Below are 19,042 nucleotides of genomic sequence, written 5' to 3' on the forward strand. Positions count from 1 at the left end.
TACGTAATGTGTGTGAGTTAGATTGACAGCAAAGTATTTGATATGTCCAGTCTATCAGCACATCCAAGAAAAAAACGCATCAGCTATCTTAGCCAGAATATAAATTTGGACAGTCGGAGTCAGAGTAACACAACACTGCAGAGGCCCATACCATTTCAAGACAACAAACCGTGAGGCTGAGGAGTAAACAGGAACTAGTACAAGACCTCTCTTGAGTTTATATTACTAGCAGTTTACAATGAAACCTGATAGATGGGAGGTAATACAGCCATACTGAGAATTAAGCCAAGTCTTACTGTGCTGTGCTGCGGTGAGCAAGTGACGAACACGGCTGCGCTGCTAGTTATGGCAGCATGGAAAAAAAGCTGCACAGCTGCCCAAGCTGACATAAACTACATTCAGGCCATTCATTTACTGATATGAAAGCTAAATAACACATGTTGTGCAGTAATGAATACGCAGCTACATAAATTGAGGCGTACTGTGTCACCTCTTGGACAAGGTGAGCCAATTATTTTGAAGCCTGAACTAGTTCAACGAATGGGCTGAAATCCCCAATGTCCAAGCACAAATTGTTCTTTTGGCAAGAGGAAAAGTTGAAGTTGGGTAAATAGATACACACAAGAGGGCTATCGCTACAGGACGTTGGAAGCACATGAAGACCCTGTGTTGGGGAAAAAAAAACAAAAAAAACAATCCCATGCAAACTTGGATTTGAGTATCTGTTTTGTATGTCACCCATTAGACAACGTCTATGTTAAATATCTATCTGTTAAAAACCTGATTAAGATGACCATTAATGTTTTGACCATTAACGTTATTGTACAGACTATGCACTAATTTGGTATACTGTAAAACAAAAAGAATACTGTACACAATAAAACACCAATTACAATATATTTACAATGAAAGCTTCCAAGGTATACCAAGGCAGGTGCAGTCCTGAAATACAGATTAAAATAATAGTGAACCGATATTTGATCTTAACTTGTTACAGACAACTTAAAGGTGCAGTGCGTATCTAGCGGTGAGGTTGCGAACTGCAACTAACGGCGCACACCCCTCACACTCCTCCCTTTCGGAGAAGGTACGGTGGCTGTCTGGCCGACATGTCGTTGTCTGAGAGAGCAGAGAGTAGCTTGTGTGAAGCAATGAGGTTTCTTCTTACTTCTAACAAAGAACAGTCTCTGCTTCTAATAAACCAGATGACTACTACTACTACTCTGTGCGTATTCAATGTAGTGACGATGCAAGCTGCCTCTAAAAACACAATTTATAGGAAGAAAAACATAGTGACGAAACACGCTCTGTAGAGTGTTTGTCCGTTTAGGGCTGCTGTAGAAACATGCCAGCGCATAATGGTGACCTGACATGGAGGGTGGACCCGCGGTGTATGTGATAGAAATGCACTCTATACCCAAAACCTATTGCTAAGTTAGACAGTACTTTGTCGATGTCAATTAGTGGTACATGTTAATTGTGGAGTGGGCATGTTTGGCTAGAAACCCTAGTGTTCCTACACCATATAATGATGTTCTTTCTTCTGTAAAATACAAAATATTTTCAGTTGTTTTGTCCATACAATGAAAATCAATGGGGTACAAATGTTTCTAGCTCCAAAAGGTACATAAAAGTAGAAAAAAAAAATTAATTATACAACTCCAGTGGTTTAATCTTAGTCTTCTGAAGTCATACAATCACTTTTCACGATGAAAACAGGTAAATTTAAGTGGTTATCCACTCTAAAATGTAATATTCACTCTCAAATCTGAATACTAATCTAGCTTATACTTCAAACGTATAAGCTAGATTAAAAAAGTGTGACGTCACGACACCCATTCAGCAGGGGTGCCTTGGCAGGGCAGCGCCCTCCATCCAGCCAGAACACTTTGTCCCAGGACATTTGGGGGTGGTTTGCAACCCCCTGGCCCTCGGTTCCAATATCAATTTGCCTGGAAACCACCCAACTTTCCAGTGACAGAACCAAGACATGACACGTGCTTAGAGGATATGTAACATATGAGCTGTGCTCAGTGCTAGTGTAGTGCTCTGAAGCTCATGTGGATATAGTACACATACAACCTCTGTATGCTTTTCTACAGTATAGAAGAATGGAATTTAATATCAAATAAGGGAAGAAGAACTGTCTTTGCATATCATCACATCCTTTAAATAGCACAGGAGTTAAACAGCTTGAGCAATGGTTGACTTTTAGTGCCTCAGCACATTTGTGCTGTCGTGATTTCGAGTGTACTTTTTTTCAGCAGAAAATATCTAAAATTTGGATGCAAACCCCCAAGATTTGATGAGTAGCTAATATAAGGACCACAAATGGCTTGTAACTGCTGTGCCTACGAACAGTATGTAATGATTCTGAATATTAAATTTTATTAGACTGTTCAGTTATTGCTTCAACTGTCCAGTTTATAATAGTTTTATTTTAGCTAAAGCTTAACTAATCCTTTATCTAAGCAAAATCTGAAACAGATGCTACCACATATGAACAACACCACATAAAATTTTACTATTGTGTTTAATCTATATTAAAGTGCCCCTATTATGCTATTTTAAAGGTTCATATTTTTGTTTTGGAGGTCTCCTAGAACAGGTTTACATGCATCAAGGTCAAAAACTTTAATTTTCTCATAATATACATTGTACATCGCCACATTTTTCAATGATTCTCAAACGACTCGTCAGATGATTCAGTCTCTCTAAATCTCTCCTTTTCGCGAGCCTACTCTATTGCAATTTGTGATTGGTCTACCACTACAGCGCCTGTCAGAAATGAAATTCCCATTACCATAGCTGAACTTAAGCTCCGGAGGCTTCCTAAATCTCAGCGATTGTACACGCTGTAAAGACAGTAATGATGGTATCGATTTTACCATATCAATCCAATGATGAAACATTGGAAGAACTAGTCATTCAACCCGAGCATCCATCACAAGGAGGATTTGAGCAGGACATTTCTTTTGAGTCGGTTTCAGTGATTTCGTGTGTACGCAGATATTTCTTGAGACGACGCTGTGTTTACGGAATTTTTTTTTTAGAATGAGGAAAAAAAAATGATTGGATAGGTAAAGCTCTGGCTTCGTGTGGATGTGGCCTTAGTTTGTCTTAGAATACTTGAAGGCACATAATGTAATATTGTTATGTTACATTTGAGTTTTGTTTTCACTCTGTTTGCTGCTGTTTTCCTTAGTTCCCTAGTTAGTCTCCTTGGCTGTTAATTAGTTCGATCACACCTGTTCTGTTTCATGCTAATTAATCCCCATGTATTTAAGCTTTGAGTTTTCCTTAGTTCTTGTTTGTATTAAAGTGGTTGTTCTATTTATCTCCTGAGTATTCTGTTTAGAGTTATTAAAGACTATTCTGATTTCCATTTCTTCATCATGCACATTCTCTACAAGATCAACAGTTACAATTTCATTTCTGACAGACTGGAAATAATAGGCTTGTTTGAGATGAGCAAAATCTGCGCAGAACCAATCACCGGTGATCACCGCGAGATGCATGCCGGTTAGAAATGTGTCCGAGTGTGGACTGCCTTGCTCTGATGTCATGCCAATGTGTGTCAAAAAACTCTCGCGACAGCGAAGCAGCCCCATCGGTTTCTGCAGTCAGACGCAGACTGTGCTGATCAAAAGCATGATGGGAAATGACTTGCTGACGACACAGCTTAATGCTTATTGGTTTAAACAGCTGTGATGCATTGTCCTGAAGACCTTGATTAGCTGGATCAGGTGTGTTTGATTAGGGTTGGAGCAAAACTGTGCAGAACTGTGGCCCTGCAGGAATTGAGTTTGAGACCACTGCTCTAAGGGTTACGTGATTGTTGTCATATTTATAAAATACATATAAAAACATCTGTAATTCAAAGTAAAAATGATTGATAAACATGTTTTTCGAATGGAAATAAATAACAAGTACTTTGGGCTTCTTGTTCAATATATTTATTTTCATATGAAAGCAACAGAACTTAAATTACATCCAGTTTATCAGCAACACAGCGCATGAGTGTGAATCCAGCGATATCCACATTTGATCTCGTAGGTGTCTGATTCACTATGAGAAGAGAGAACTGTCCATCTTGCCTGCACTTTTTTTCACTCCTCCCCTCACTGCAGCTGCCTACTATCGCCTACATTTCAGACGAGGCGCATCTCAAACGAGCCTAATGTCAAATGTGAGAAAAATAATGTATTTTTTGACCATTCAAGCATGAAAACCTACTTTAGTAGAGCCCAAAAACAAAATCAAGACTTTGAAAAAGGGCATAATAGGTCCCCTTTAAGGATATAAGCCATTTAACTGCTATTGGTTGCCTCAAACACAACTCTTGAATATCTTTCAAAGATTCACAGACCCGAACCAGGCAAACTTTAGACAATCCAATGACTGGTTCAATCTGAGGAGAGTTAATCATAGTAGCCATGTAATTGGTAACAAAACTTCCTGGTGCCTAATACAAACTTACATACTCTGACTCCTGCAAACTGCATAAAGCCATCCATGAACCTGTTGTTTTTTGCCAGCTGTTTCCATTTTTGTGTGCAATATGTTTTATATTCCAAGTATTATTGCGAGCACAAGTTATATTACAAAAGAGGGTTTTAAAGACATTCCGTTGTTATTTCTTATTTACTTACACACTTGTGCCATCAAACTGTTGTATAAACGCAATATCACACTCGTAGCCGTGCGATATGGCTGTATATCAGCATGCTGTGATTACCTACGGCCGAGCCACAGCCGTGCTGATTTACAGCCATATCGCACAGCTTTATATATATATATATATATATATATATATATATATATATATATAAAATAAAGGATGATTGATGGTGCAACTATTTGTGAACATATAGGGGACTATTTCAAATTCAGCCTCATGACAATATAGGGTGGTCATTCCATTTATCCTAGTTGCAGACAATGAGCATACCAACTGTTTGGCAGCACTAAATCACCTGACACTACATAGTTCAGCCTCCCTTTGGTGGCCCTGGGAGAAAAAATACAATGGCATTCGCCATGCAAGCTAAATATGACAACTCAACAAAATTAGTTTAGAACAAACTGATAAATAATTAAAAAACTATTCAAACACTATTCATATAGCAACAATAAGTGGCAAATGAAACATGGAACAGCACTGTTCTTCAAAATAACATAACAGAAGTGTTTATGGCTTAATTCTTGGAGCACAGGTTGAGTTTCCAGTAAAAAAGCAGAACTTTTAATTTAGGTTTTTTGACATTAAAAATAAAATTAAATCTAAGAAAGTAATATATTTACAGACAAATATGTTTACATAAGTCATATGATGCTGTGTGATGTGTAACTACCGTGAGTAACTGATTGAGTAATCATACCAAACAATAGTTTGCAAATCCACTTTTCGTGTAAGTAAGGTACATTCAGGAAATTAACTCAAATTTTGACTTCAGTAAGCAAAGAAAGTCTTCATTTGTACTGTAACTGTTTACTGATTGAGGCAGATGTTAACTGATGAATGTACATGAAAAAAGTCACTAACAAATGGACTATCAGATACTCAGATCTCAAGGATCAATGGATTACACACGACAGTTCATGCTCATATGAAACGAGAGACTATTCCAACCTCATTATATGGCATCTGTCAACATGTTGTAAAGTCTTAAGGCTACGTGACTCACTGCATCAGGTGCTGATAATGTCTTTACGTCACTGCTGTTCAACTCTGAATCTATCTGTAGAACAGGTGAATGAGTTTATGTGACTATTACGCATCTAGTCTGTGATGAATTGACATATAGCATTACATCAGGTTGGTGTGCACTGCCAAATGCTTACATTGTTTCCAGAGGCATGACTACACTTGATATGTTTAAATATAGCATTGTATAATTTAGAATTATTTAGAATTTTGTACTTCTGTTAATAAATCAAATACTGTAAAAATTAATGAAAAAAAGTCTGTACTTGAAAAATTAAGTCTTTGAATGACATGCATTAAAAACTGTGTATCTGCACTCACTGTTTATCGCTCACTCAATTATCACTGCATCACACTGAATAAGCATTAAGTTTTTTTTTTTTGTTTTTTTTTTAAGGTACTATTCTCATCTGCCCAATGGCACAATGTTTATAAAGCAGAGTTATGAACTCCTTGAAAGGAACATATCAGTTCCTAACTTGAGCAACCGTTGAATCTATAAAAATCCAGCTGGCAGATTGAATTGTCCACCTTACTTACCCTGATAATGATTTGCTTAAGCAGCTGCAAATACATCAGATTGCAAATTGAAGGTATAAAATGAACAGAAAACATAGTTGTTCTTCTTACCACTTTTCAGCTTTTAGAGATTGACATCAATGGTAAACATACATACATACATATGTAGTACGTACATAAACAAAAATGTACCTGTTCGTTGATGGAAGAGGAAGATCTGGCTTTTCTCCGGTATGAGAGAAAGTCCCAGATTTTATGCCAAATATACGATGCCATAAAACACACACTGCCAACAATCCAAATGTCTCTGCCCTTGAAGAAACAATCCATTGTCACTGACTACTTGTTATTTCTTCTCATATGACTACAATGGGAAACTCTGGGTGGCTAGGATAAACACAGAATGTTCACATGCCTTTGCATTCTCTAAGCCCCTACCTTTTGTGACTACTGGAAGGACCAAAGGAACAAACCCATCTGTCTCTAGTGACATTGGAGTGACAGGTGTAGAGATAAGGCTATTTGAATGGTCTGCTCTCTTTTCACTCTCACTCACCATCCTTGTGATATCTAAACAACTGTTATGCAATGAGATCATGCTCGACAAGGCAGCCATTTTTCCTCTACTTGAGACACCAATGCACTTAATAAAAACAGTGCCTATGAAATGATAAAATATGATAAAAATATGTTTCTGTTGAAGGAGCATCGTATTTTAGCTCCTTCAACAGAAGCATATTTTTATCATTCACATAGTATGCTCTCAATATCATTCTGTGAACGCCAAATATATACAGAATGCAGTTCTTTGTTTGGACACCTGTCTGGCCATGATATTTTAATGTCATAAAGATACAAATAGTACATAGACATCCTTCAGGTTGAGCTATAATAAGTTGTTTTTATCTTTTGGTTGTTTGTGGGCAACACTTATTACATAAAACAGACATATAGTCCCAATCAGACTCTCAAATTAAGCTCATAGACCATCTAATGCATTTTGGACACTGGTGTCTTTACTGAACATTAGGGAATTCAGTGGTGCACAGGGATTTATTAGTCTTCACAGGTGTTTATAAACCCCCAGCTGGACTGGAAGGGGGTAAGAGGTGTCAGGCTGAGTTTTGTGCATACTCAGACCAAGGAAAGTAATGACTTCAGTGATGTTGATGACGCTGAATATATTGATGGTGTTGAGGATGCAGCCGATCTCCTGGAACTTTATTTCTGCCTGTCTGTTTGTCTGCAGGTAATATCTTTATAAGAAGCTGACAGATGCACCAGGGAGTGAGAAGACTTTCCACCTACGAAATAAACTGGGGGCCACAGACACTAAGTTTTCAGGGAGGCCAAATTTCCTGAAAACATGGTGGTACTGTGTCTCCACAGTCTCAAAAGCAATGATTAATAAGATAAAATAAGATAATTAATAAAAAATAATTAAGTAGATATATTACTACATTCATTGAACTGTAAGATTAAGTTGTGGGAGTCTTTGAGGTCCATCCAAGATTGAACAGTAGAGTGCAGGTAGACGTACTGTCCATCTGGGAGCAGCAGCAATTCATCCTCGGTTATGCAAGATAGAAGAGACACAGACATTTAATCACTGAGATGCCCCATGCTGGTTGCATGGCACAGATTGTGATTTGTAGACCCATCAGATAACAGAGTGCCTGGCATCAGCTCAATCGCACAATCCCAGGGACGGTGGGGAGGAAGCTGAGCAGCATTTTGTGAACTGAATACATCATGGAAGTTCTCATGTTTTGGAGGAATGGAGACAGAGCAATCACTGTAAGGACTTCCCACAGAAGTGGCATAGATGGAAACATTGGCTGGTAAAGAAGAAACAAGACTAGGAGGAAAAAAATGGTGTGGCAGGGCCAGACATCCTTTCAGCACTGCTCTCCCCATGCTAAGATCTCACCAGAAGATCAGGATACAGTGGAAATACAGGCGAATGCAGAACCGGCCAAGGTCTACATTGGACGTGGATGCTTCAAGAACAAGGAGTCGGAGGCTCTCAGTATGGTAGGTAGGCACCCACCCACAGGATTACAGGGTTGGTCTGGTGCAGGTTTTTCTATAATCCTGAAGACCTTGAATAGCTGGTTTAGGTGTGTTTAATTAGGGCTGGAGCTTAATTCTGCTTGAAGGTGGCCCTCCAAAAACAGGATTGGACCCCCCTGGTCTGGTGAGTTACGATGCATTTACCAAGTAGTTATCTCATGAATTATCATTGTGTGATTTATCTGCAGGCCTTGGCAAAGGAAGTCATGGACTTTTCTCACATAGTGACACTGGTGGTCAAACTGATAAACTCGATGTGAGTAAAAGCACTTCAGAATTGCCTTTTCAAGTCATTACTGGATGACTTCGATGCAGCGTACGGAGACCTACTAATTCATGTTGATGTCTGGTGTTTTTGGTGAGTTAGACATTATGGAATGTATTGTTGCATTTGTCTCAAACCCATTCATGCTCATTAATATAGAACAGGTTGCAGCCAAAAATCCAAGTTTTTGCTTTGTCAAGTGGAGTTGACATGGAGATAGTTGATTTGCAAAATGAAATAGAGCTGAAAGCCAGATAAAGGGACAATGACTTTTGGGATCTTTTCAACAGAGAAAAGTTTCCTCTCCTCACCGCATGTGCAATAAAAGTGAGTACCTACTTTGGATTCACTTACCTCTGTAAAATGGTGTTTTCACAGATGAAAATAATCAAATCAAAGTACAGGAGCCGCCTTACTGACAGACACCTCACAGACTGCCTCAGACTGTCTGTCTCTAGCCATGAGCCAGACAGACAGTATTCAGTCACAGCCATCACACTGACTTGAGTGAGTAACATTACTGCAGCAGGCATATTGTGCTAAAATAAGCATTTTACTGTTAACAATGGCACTTTTTACAGTTAACAATGACACTTCATATGATCTGCTCACTGCACTGTTATAGTGTTGTTACATTGTTTTCTTGGTTGCATCAGATTTAAAGAATAAAACCAAAGAATTTAATGTAATTCAAACAGGGCCGGCCCTGATCAATTTGCTGCCCTAGGCAAGATTCTGTCTGGTGTTCCTTGCACTGCAGCCAATTCCACCACTGATAATTGTGTTCATACACTCACACAGAAACTGCATATACTGGATTATATGTGACCATTGGATTATATTATATTATATTATATTATTAAAAAAAAATAAAAATGATGATGATGGTGAAACTATACAAAATAGCACCTAAGCCACATTATAGCCTAAATTCAAGAGTAATTACATCCAGTATTGGGTGTAATGCATTACTAAGTAATTAGTTACTGTAATTTAATTACTTTCCTTTGAAAAAGTAAAATATTACTCCTAATTTTTCTGTATTTAATTAGTTTACTTCTGATCAAATTGCATTAAATACTATATACACTATAGAACAATTCTTTATATATAAAATAATAATAATGAATTTAAGATCAAAATTTTACATCTAATGTTGTTTATAATGCAACCTCCCTTTAAATACTTTGGTCACTTCAATATATGCAATTTTATATTACTTTCATATTATTAAAAGAGCAGTTTCATGTCTATCCTTGTATTGTTCAACTGATCAAGGTTGATATGGGATTTAGAAAGTAATTAGTAATAAGTAATGCAATACTTTTTAGAGAGAGTAATTAGTACAGTAATCTAATTACACTGTTAAATATGTAATTAGTAGATAGCAATTGATTACTTTTTTAGAGTAACTTACCCAACACTGCTTACATCTAGCATTCATGCACAAAACATGCATTCACTGAGCACTTCTCTAGCATAATTTTCAAAATTAATTTTAAAAGTGTTTGTTTTCCAGTAGATGGAAGCAATCTTTCACTAAACTATGGCACATTTTACATGTTATCACCATGAATGAAAATGAGAAATGTATATCTTTTTTAAACTGAACTTTACATAAAGTGTAGCTATTTTAAGAACTGTTAAAACTGTTGTTGTAGTATTCCTATCGTTGTGTGCTTTATTCACCACAGTCACACGTGACAGAAGAACTAATTAAAAGATGTACCTACCGGCAGTCCAACTGCTGTGCCAGGACCAGAAGCAGCAGACCCTCGAGGCCCACACCCGGAAATTTCAACAACTGGCGTGCCTCACAAACTTCCTAGACTGATCGCTATGCACTTTCTATCTGACCAGCCTAAACACAGAAATGCCCGGCGTGGGTCCTTAGGGGATTTCACGAGTTTGTGGAGTAGGGTAGGTGCTGGGAAACAGTAGAGCAGCCAACACTGTCTGCCCAGAGGAGGATTCCAGCCCCACTCCCACAGATCCAGAGCCCAGCCAGCAATCATCCTACCGCACGGATAAGATGCCTGAGCCTGCCACAATGCACGAGCCAGCACCAGGAAAAGGGAATGAGCTGAACATCACCGCAGAGCATGAGCCTCCACAAACATCTGACCATGCGTGTGAGCTGGCAACACCGTGTGATGTCTTGGGAGCATTAGTGAAGTTCAAGGGAATGGAAGAAGATCCCGCCCACACTCCCACCGGTGAGGGTGATATGCTGCTGACCACTGCAATTAATTTTTGTGATGAACTAGAAGTAGATTTTACCTTGATTTCACAACCCCGATAGTCATATTTAGTAGGAAATCTCCTGTGTTAATGCTGTTTCCACCCAGTTCAGAGTCTCCTGTGCCCACACTAGTTCTGCTCAGCATGAATTCTCCAGAGTTCCCACCCAGCCTCCCTTTACCACCTCCTCTTCAAACTTCAGCCAGTTCCTCTGCCCAATTTCCCTTTGGTCACTTGGCTCCTCCTCCTCTGCCTCCCCTCTGTAGCATGGATCCACCTCTGGCCTTCCGGCATCCAGCTGCTCCTGGACAAAGATGTCCCCTGGCTCCGCCTCCAACCACTGATCCTGTCACTCCACCTCAGCCCGTAGTCCAGACTCCTCCACCTTGGCTCCTCCCTCCTTTGGATCCACCTGGGACCATCAGCTTTATGGCTCCACCGGGCTCCCTCGATCCTCCGGCTCCACCTCGGTCAGATGTCGCCTCACCTGTGCCATGGACTTGTAAGCCGTCCGCTGCGCTCCATCTCTCCACCCCTAAGGCTCCGTCTGGCTCCGAGAGTTCTCTCTCTCAACGATGGCCCAACGGTTCAAACACACTGGAAAAATGCCTCAGGTTACGACTGTATCCCTTGTTCCCTGAGAAGGGAACAAAACACTGCATGTAACGACACTTTGGGGAACGCCCTCAGCATAGCGTGTCTGAAGCATGAATGAAACTATTCCAATCCTGATTGGTGTTGCGTCGTGACGTAACATGTGACGGCATACACGGAAGCTACAAAGGGACGCTGGCACACAACAGAGTCAGCTTTTGCGATGAAGCAAGTCGCTCCCAGACATGAGGAGGTGTGGCAAAAGGACGCAGTGTCTCGTTCCTTTCTCAGGGAACAAGGGTTACAGTCGTAACCCGAGACGTTCCCTTTCGAGGGAACTCGCACTGTGTCGGTAACGACACTTTGGGGAATGAATACCCACTATGCCACACTGAAACACATCTGTCCTAGTGTAAGACAGAGACCGGGCACAACTTAGGACGAGAGCACGTGTGCGCCTGGCGTTGAAGGGAGGTGCAGACTAAAAAATCTAATGAAAGTGTGATTTCATCATAGATCTTCTGAAGGGGGACTCCTGAGAGGAGGGCTCTAGAGGATGCCATGCTTCTAGTAGAATGAGCCCTCAAGGCCAAAGGTGAAGGCAGATTGTGCATCTGATAGGCTGAGGCAATAGCCTGAACGATCCAATTACTAATCGTCTGCTTAGAAGCAGTAAGCCCTTTCTTAGGTGACCCAAAGCACACCAACATCTGATCTGATTCCCTCCATTGAGAAGACCTCTGTATATACACTTTCAATGCTCTGACAGGGCAGAGCAGATGAAGCCTCTCTGCTTCCGCCGACACATGTGGTGGAGGATGGAAGGCCTGCAGAACCGTAGACCGTGCTAAATTGTACGGCACCTTAGGCATGTAGCCCGGCCTAGGATACAGGATGGCTTAAACTCCCCCAGGGGCAAACTCCAGGCACAAAAGAGATATAGGTAGGGCCTGGAGATCTCCCACTCTCTTAAGAGGCATAATAGCGAGGAGAAAAGCCATCTTAAGCGTCAGGTTCTTTACTGATGCTGACTCAAGAGGTTCAGAGGGGGGCAGCGACAACCCATCGAGCACCGGGCAGTTAACTGGGTCCAACCCACGCTCTCTACACCAAGTGGCAAACACATTTTACTTTAGGCTGTACAATCACCTTGTGGAAGGAGCCCTGGAGTATGGTCTTGACAACTCCAGCTGACAAGCCAGCCTCTAGGTACTGAGCCCCCTCAGGAGCCAGACCCACAATTTCCAAAGCTCTGGTTGAGGGTGAAATAGCATGCCCCCTGCCTGAGACAGCAGGTTCCTCCTCAGAGGGATCTGCCATGGCTGGCCTGCCAGGAGTGACATAATGTCTGAGAACCATACTCAGGCCGGCCAGAATGGGGCTACCAGCAATAGACTGACCCCTTCTTTCCGGACCCTCTTCAGAACTCCTGGGAGCAGAGCGATCAGGGGGAAAAGCATACAGGCGTAGCCTCGGCCACGTCTGTACCATGGCATCCAACCCCACTGCCATGAGCTCCAGCAGTCTTTGAAACTGCTTTACAGTGATGTTGTGGCCTAGCTTCACCCTGGAGACCAGGCCAATATGGACTTGAAACGTGCAGGAGACATTTGTGCCCACATCGTAGTCGAGTCCCATACCAGTCCCAGGAACGTAGTTTTCTGTGTTGCATCTCAACCCCAAGTTTGAATGTGGCCAAGGACAACATCTTGATGCCGAACTGCCATTTCTCAAGACTGGGCCAGTATAAGCCAGTCGTTGATATAATTTAGCACATGAATGCCCTGAAGCGTCAGCGGTGCCAGGGCTGCATCCATGCACTTGGTAAATGTGCGAGGGGAGAGTGCTAGGCCGAACAGAAGAACCCGATTTTGGAATGCTTCACCCCCCGATAGCGAACCTCAGGAACTCCCTGTGAGAAGGAAGGATGGATATGAGGAAGTATGCGTCCTTTAGATCTATCGTGACAAACCAGTCCTCAGACCTAATTTGACTCACAATAATGGGAATAGTGAGAATCTTGAACCTGAAACTCCTCAGAGAACGGTTGTGCCTCATCTAAAATCGGACACAACCCCCCATCCTTCTTGGAACAATGAAGTACCGCCTGTAGAACCCAGACTCCCAGTCTGGAGGAGCAACACATTCTATGGCCTCCATTACCAGCAGGGAGTGAACTTCCTGTTCCGACACCCGACCCTGCAGTACGCAGGACCCCTGGAGATATATTCAGGAGGCATTGCCATGCCCTGAAAACATCTACTAAGGGAACCAGCCTCTCGAGGCTGATCTTAGGTGTTCTTGGAGTGTCATTCTCGACACCCTGAAGCGGATGACTGGCAGGGATTAATCGAAAGCAACTTTTGGGTGTGCGTGCGGACGCAAGTACTGCTTGGCCGCAAGCCTTTGGGGCAGACACTGCATTGTGCATTCGCTGGAAACCGATGCGTCCCGAAGTGTGTTGAACGGTGGGAAGCAAACATCGATTTCCTGGGGGCTTCCTGAAGGGAAACTTTTGTTCTCGATCCCCTGAAGCAGAATACTGGCAGGAAGAAATCAAAAACAATTTCCGTTGTGCAGATGCGAGCACTGCTTGGCCAGAAGCCTTTGGGGCGGACACTGCAGCGTGAGTTCGCTGGAAACCTTCCTGAAGGCCCCGTGAGGAAACAGATCTCAATCCCTCTCTCCCAGAGGGGACGGCCCTCAGAGGCCCAACCAGAGTTAGGACCTCTTTTCCGAAGCTTTCTTAGCCTGAAGTATGGTCCTCAGAATCGTCTTCCGGTCTGCAGGCTTCGGGCGAAAACGCTGCTTATGCTCCCAAGCTTTCTGAGGGGGAGGTCTAGAGGCAACGCTCTCCTGAATGCCAGCTGCACACAATGCACGCAGGCAGCCGCCTCAAGAACTGCCCGTGCATGCTTTCCAGCCACCTTTTTTAATTCATAAGAATTAAATACAGCCATAAAAACACCATACAAGTGAAGCACTGTCTGAATGATAGGCTGAATATAGTATATTAATTAGACATCTGAACTTCTCAAAGTAAGATGATAATTCCACATTTTTATTCATCAAAATTAAATGCAGCCATTGAATATAATATATTAGTATTTATTTATTTATTTATTTATTTATAAGCACTCGTAATCTACACGTTGCCTCTACAACATGAGATTCGAGCCATTCACATTACATAAGGCTTTTTTTTCCTTCAACAGCGTCAACAGAAAAGTCAACAGGCACAAGGCTGAAACACCCGAAAGCGCATGGCTGTACGCGTTGAGATATTTCTGAATGAACACAGCGAGCCCCCTCAAGAGCAGACTGTGCATGCCCCGCACCTAAACAGTAATATACACCGATCACGTGTGTCACCTCCTGCAATTTCATATGCGAGGTTTCCCCCGTGGCAACACTGAGCATATCCACATCCTCAGATGCAAACAGCTCAGCATCGGGCTCCCACACCTGCCGGAACGGAAGCGTAGGAGTCGGCCGATGAGGGCTGAGAAAGCACCGAAGCGGTCTCAAGCTCCTCTGCGATCCCCATAGCAACAGACGCCGCACTGCCTCGGAGGACATGGGACTGAGCCTTGGGGAGCACGAGCAGGAAGACACACACTTTCAAATGTGCTTATTACTAACATTTCAAGTTAATACAGGACAAACAACACCAAATAGGACAGACACAGAGCGCTTGCTGAAGAGCAAAAAGCTGACTCTGTTGTGTGCCGACATCCCTTTGTATCTTCCGTGTATACCGTCACGTTATGTCATGACGCAACACCAATCAGGATTGGAATAGTTTCGTTCATGCTTCAGACGCGCTACGCTAAGGGCGTTCCCCAAAGTGTCGTTACTGATGCAGTGCGATCAAGTCATTTGACGCTCAAAAATGGCCCGACATTGCCTGACGACTGACCATCAACTTGGGGTGTCCATGGCTTAATACGTGTGCCTTGATAACCAATCACAATACAGCCTTGATGTCACTGAATTTCGTTCAGAGTTGTGCGACAGTTAATAACTGTTTGCGGTTATCATAGAAATGAATAAGAAGTGCCGTAACTGAACCATGCCTATTGTGCAATTGTCCGTGGCTTCTCTTATAAAACAGCATTTTTTTCGGTGTAAACTTAATGAATGTTTAAGAGCAAACATGTTGAAGATTAGTCTATTGGTTATCGATTCATTAAATGATAAGCTATTTCTTTAGAAAAGTGGCTAGCTCCTTGTGGCTAAGCGAGGAAAGATTGATCCCTCTGACCGGGTGAGTCGGGTGAATAAGCAATGTAGTTATGTTTTATTAAAGTTTTTCACTTTTTTTTAAATATTTAGAATAAATAGTATTAAAATAGTATTAGTAAAAAAAAAAATAATAATAATAATAATAATTAAAAAAAACACTTATTTGGGCACCGATAGCATTTGCCTAGTCCACCTATGAGATGGTGCATCACTCACACTGGATTGCAGATGGTGATTCTGCAACAAAGGGACAAACAAAGGAGTTCAGTAAAGTGCGTCATCATATATAGCATGTTAAGGAGAGCAGTGAGGAGAGCAGTTTTGTTCCAACCACCGACTGCAGCCAGAGTGCGGAAAGTAGTGGCACATTTGGAAATGGAGCACTTTCCCTGTCACAGGTGGTGAAGCAGTCCCTAGCGGGATGTGAGAAGACCTATTTAAAATGAAAGACGAAGCACTGGTGGAATGAGAAACAGGGCCGTTTTAACTTTAATTGTGGTGGTCCATTGTAGAGCTCTGTGAAAAATTGTGATTAATGCGATTTTTGATCTTTATATGGAAAACTGCATTGCAGAAGGAACACACTTCACTCCTCTGCCGAACCAGAGTAGGCTGCTGGAGTCACCAGAGGACAAGAGGGGTGGTTAATGAGCTTTGAGGAAGTGACCAGAGAGAAGGAAGTACATACTGGCATGGAAGCAGGTGTTGGTGGTGTCAAGGATTTCTGCTGAGTTTGGGTTGGGGTGGCAATGAGGGTAAAGGATAAGGTTGAAGTGAGAGAACAGAGTTGAACGAGTGCCTTGAGTATGTCAGTGGCGCCTGAGAGGTCCATGTCATTGAAATGCAGAAATGCACACAAGGATGGAGTTAAGGACTCAGATGCAGGGATCTTTTTTGAGACGCAGGCATATGGCAGAGAAATATGACAGTGATGAATAACGCATTCAGTGAAAGACAGACAGTGATGAATAACGCATCAACGAATGAACAGGATGATTGTTTGCAGGTGCGGACGATTGTAATTTAGGGAATGTAAGCAGAACTTGGATGGCGGTGGTGAGCCTGATGGAGGAACGACAGCTGTTGTATCACAATTATTCATGAGACTGCTTGGCCTTATCCTATAAGAAAGATGTGGCACTTTTTTATGATAGATGCTTCAAACTGAAGTTAGAAATTGGTTTGCTGGATTGTTTGTTGCTGTGGTTTAAAGGCTTATTTACATTGCACTGACAGACGCTGACCAACGCTGACAATCACCAGATTACAATACATCATTTGTCATATATTACACAACCTGACAAATGCAGACTGAACATGTTCAGTGATGAAAACAAGCACTGACCAATGGCAACAGATTCTGATGGGACAAAACAATGAAACACTGATCTGACAAAACAATGAAAGTCTCTGTTGTCATTGCAGTGTGAATTAGATGCATAGCTCATTCCTATGTAATGATTTGATTTTAGCTTGCATTTCTGCACTTCAACTTTGTTTTAACAAGATACATATAAATCAGTTGAAATTACTTTATTCATTTATTACTTGTTAATCTATTAATTCATTTCTCATATATTTTATATATTTTTTAAGGATGGAATATTAACTATTTGTTCATAATTATTGATTAAAAATTACATGAATTGATTAAATAAAACTAAACAACTGGGTTATTCTCTTTCATTTGGCCTTTTTAGGTGGGTAAGCCACTGTGCCTCAGTGTCCCTCTGAACGACTTCCTTTATAGGTCAGATGGATGAGAGCTGGGATAAATAAAAAAGTTATGAACAACAGAAATACTCATTTTAAGCATAAAAGGCAGTGCTAAATATTTTGTCCAGTGCAGATGTTCAATTCAGGTAGGAATATGGAGGGTAAATAAACACATTATTGCAGGAACTTTAAGTTGTTGTTTTTTTTTAGACAAAAAGCAGCTACTGTAATACTGGGACTTATATGGCCTATATAGAAAGTGGGACAGGTAAAATGGCTTTTTCACTAGAGATTAGTATGGATTTAAAAGTTAGCCAGAAAGTTAAAAGGTTTTAAATTTGAAATAGTTTTACGTTTTAGTTTAGTAGCTAGCTAGCTAGCTAGCTAGATAGATAGATAGATAGATCTGCATTTGTGCATTTGAAGTGATTGTCTCACAGATTTAACCTTATAGAACCAAGTCAGAGTTCGACTTTGTAGATAGAACCTTTTTGTTTTTTAAATAAAAAGTCCAAAAATTTACACAACTTAAAAAAACAAAACAAAACAAAACAAAAAAAAAACACATCACATAATGTAAACAAGTTGTCACAGAATACAAATATGTGAATAACTCAATTTTGACAAAAATGTCATAAAAAACCTCTATAATTCCAAGGTGACGATTTGTGCAGATGTCCTACAATGCATTAGTGCAGTCTACAAAGTTAATTTAAACAATTATTTAATTTTCTCTCATTATTACAAAACATTTAGCTTAATGTGCTTAATGTAAGGCCCTGTTTACACCTGGTATTAAGATGAATTTTGGTCACTTGGATCACAAGTGGACGACACTAACTACAGGTTTAAATGGGATCTAAAACGTTTTAAGCTTGTCTACTTTCGACCACTTCCAAAGGTAGTCGAAAACGCATTCGTAGCTTTCGTAGTGTAAACGCTCACGTTGATGAATGTGTTCGAGCAGCCACAAAAGACTGCCTACTCTCCGCCTACTGACCTAATGTGTAAACATTATGGGAAGCGTGCTAGGCAGACGGGATTTAAACTTTGTCGGCTGAAGACCCAAGTTTGATTTGAAGATGAAAAATGTACCAAGCACAATGTTCTCTCAACATTTCTGATTTCTAACACACACTCACCGCATTCGGCGTGTTCTTGCGGCTATCAGAATAGAATCGAAAGCTGATGCTCTCCATATGTTTTTCCATCGTCTCTGTGTGCATTCATATGTAAATTGCATTAGCTTATTTCGTCCATTATATCAAAAGATCTGAAAAACCCTATACATTTACCCGCCCATAGACCCTCCCCTGAAATAAATCAGCACAGAAGTGGATGAAAGTGGACAAAAGAGACAAATTAAAACACCAGGTGTTAACGGGTGTGTCTCCCTTGGTTACTTGACCCAATCGACCAAAATGCATCTTAATACCAGGTGTAAACAGGGCCTAAGTATAGTCATTAAAGTTGCACAAGCCACTCCACTAGATGGCAGCCGTGTACCTGCCATCTAGTGGAGTATACACATTACACATTTATGAATGGGCAGATGCTTGTATCTGAAGCTAATTGCATTGAAGCTAAACATTTTATAAGATTCAAACCAGTAATCTTACTGTTAATAGTGCCATGCTATAGCAGTTCTGTGAGTATTGCTACAGGAACACAGGGCATGACTG

The 19,042-nt window shown here is 41.1% G+C and overlaps 1 protein-coding gene across 2 annotated transcripts in view; it reads right to left on the minus strand.

Annotated features, from left to right (window-relative positions):
• mylk4a (myosin light chain kinase family, member 4a) overlaps window positions 1–19,042 on the minus strand; it is a 41,352-nt gene that overhangs the window by 12,559 nt on the left and 9,751 nt on the right. Inside the window, exon 1 of one of the 2 annotated variants that reach the window (XM_051876363.1) lies at window positions 6,419–6,654. The exons of the other annotated variant lie outside the window; for it this stretch is intronic. Coding sequence (XP_051732323.1) covers window positions 6,419–6,556 — 138 coding nt within the window. The 5' untranslated portion in view covers window positions 6,557–6,654. Of the gene's footprint in view, window positions 1–6,418; window positions 6,655–19,042 lie in introns of those variants that run through there. 2 annotated transcript variants of the gene reach the window in all.

Source organism: Ctenopharyngodon idella, chromosome 2 (genome assembly GCF_019924925.1).
Source record: "Ctenopharyngodon idella isolate HZGC_01 chromosome 2, HZGC01, whole genome shotgun sequence".
In the NCBI taxonomy this organism is placed as follows: Eukaryota; Metazoa; Chordata; class Actinopteri; order Cypriniformes; family Xenocyprididae; genus Ctenopharyngodon; species Ctenopharyngodon idella.